Source organism: Salvelinus namaycush, chromosome 28 (assembly GCF_016432855.1).
Source record: "Salvelinus namaycush isolate Seneca chromosome 28, SaNama_1.0, whole genome shotgun sequence".
NCBI lineage: Eukaryota > Metazoa > Chordata > Actinopteri > Salmoniformes > Salmonidae > Salvelinus > Salvelinus namaycush.
This window is the reverse complement of record NC_052334.1, coordinates 2,385,230-2,387,472: the sequence shown is the minus strand read 5'-3', so window position 1 is coordinate 2,387,472 and position 2,243 is coordinate 2,385,230. Positions and strand designations below refer to the sequence as shown.

The 2,243-nt window shown below is 39.1% G+C and overlaps 1 gene segment (V, D, J or C); it reads left to right on the top strand.

The window, feature by feature from the left end:
* The first annotated feature begins 822 nt into the window (after positions 1 to 822).
* On the top strand, positions 823 to 1,419 carry LOC120022981. The segment is given in 2 exon segments: positions 823 to 871; positions 1,061 to 1,419. Coding segments are annotated over 2 exon segments (408 nt in total).
* The last annotated feature ends 824 nt before the right edge of the window (positions 1,420 to 2,243 follow it).

Sequence of the window (2,243 nt, the reverse complement as noted above, 5' to 3'; positions counted from 1 at the left end):
ACAAAATATTGTGCAGTAATGTAATTCTTCAATGCATCAGTCTGAAACTTTTCACACACACTACTGCCATCTGTTGGCCCAAATATAATTTACACCTAGACTCCTATTTCGAAGTTTGGCCTTTCTCTTGCATTTCAAAGACGATTAATTATTTCCGTCCGGGAAAACGTACGTTTTATTTTTACCAGATCTTTTACCAGATCTAATGTGTTACATTCTCCTATATTAATTTCACAGATCCACAAACGTCAGTGTTTCCTTTCAAATGGGATCAAGAATATGCATATCCTTGCTTCAGGTCCTGAGCTACAGGCAGTTAGATTCAGGTATGTCATTTTAGGAGAAATTGAAAAAAAGGGTCCGATCCTTAAGTTATTGCACAGAACAAAATGTATAATATCTCCAAAGCCTGTTTTAACTTCAGACCTTATATCCCAAAACCCCATTATTTCACCCCTTCATTTCTCCCACAGCAATGGTCAACGAACCAGAGGTAGAAAATGCTGACTCATTTCCGTGTTTTAGGACTACAAGCTGGCGAGCTCTATAGGATAGAATATAATATGTAAAGAGCTGATGGTCTCATCATGGACTGTAGGAGGACCTCTAACTTTAATAATGTGAATGTCTCTACAGTCTGGACCACTAATTAGCATGATGTATTCAGATCATCAGTCCCTCCCACTTCACTGACATGTTGAATATGGTGGAACCTGTCGTGGTCTACTGATTGGCATCTATTCATCTATGTGACACTCCTCTTGTTTTATATACATTGATACCAGACTCTTTCCAGCACTCTCACATATAACGTGATCAAACATGTTCACATTTCTCTCCACTGTTACTGTCTCACTGCTCTGTGCTGCAGGTACAGTTTCATAATGTTTCATTTATTTAACCAGGAAAGTTAAGAACAACATTCTTATTTACAATGAAGGACTTCTCTAGTTATAGATATTGATGTTTCCAAGCATATGTTCACTTCACCTGAGTCTTGATGTATTCAGGTCTAACTGTACCTAACTCTATTGATTTCATTCTCACTGTATCCTTACAGGTCTTGTTGAGGGGAGTGAAGTCACTCAGACACCCACCATACTCTGGGAACTGAAAGACAGGGATGCTCTGATGAACTGCAGTCACACTAAGGGAGCAACCTACCGTCAGATGTACTGGTACAGACAGCTTCCAGGAGAGGGAATGAAGCAGGTAGTTTACACAAGTAGTTATAGCAAAGCCGAATATGGAGACTTCAGTGAAGACAAATTCTCAGCCAACAAGACTGTAGCTGAGAGTGGATCTTTCACAGTGAAGAAGTTGGAGGCAGGAGACAGTGGCATGTACTTCTGTGCTGTGAGTGAACACAGTGATACAGACAACAAGTACAGCTGCACAAAAACCCCAGTATTTCAATAGGATGTAATATAATATGTAAAGAGATGGTCTCATCACATACTGTAGGGGGACCTCTAACTCTAGTTCTACTAATGTCTGATGGTCTCATCACATACTGTAGGGGGACCTCTAACTCTAGTTATTCCAATGTCTCTACTTTCTTTCCCCTCTAGCCTGCCCACCCCCCTCTGTCTCCTCTCAGTGATACTCGTATGCAGCCATACTACTAGTTTATACAATACTATATTATAGTACCAGCAGTCATACTACTAGTTTATACAATACTATATTATAGTACCAGCAGCCATACTACTAGTTTATACAATACTATATTATAGTACCAGCAGCCATACTACTAGTTTATACAATACTATATTATGGTACCAGCAGCCATACTACTAGTTTATACAATACTATATTATAGTACCAGCAGCCATACTACTAGTTTATACAATACTATATTATAGTACCAGCAGCCATACTACTAGTTTATACAATACTATATTTGTCACGATCGTCTCTGGGTGAGAGAGAGGACCAAGGCGCAGCGTGTGAAAAATACATCTTCTCTTTATTAGAAGAAGAACAAACGAAACAAAACAACAAACAGACAAACGTGAAGCTATCAAAGACTAAGTGCAAACATGCAACATAGAACATAGACAATTACCCACAAAACCCCAATGCCTATGACTGCCTTAAATATGGCTCCCAATTAGAGACAATGAACCACAGCTGCCTCTAATTGAGAACCAATCTAGGCAGCCATAGACATACAAACACCTAGACAAGACACTGATCCCTTTACCATACAAAACCCCTAGACAATACAAAAACACATACAT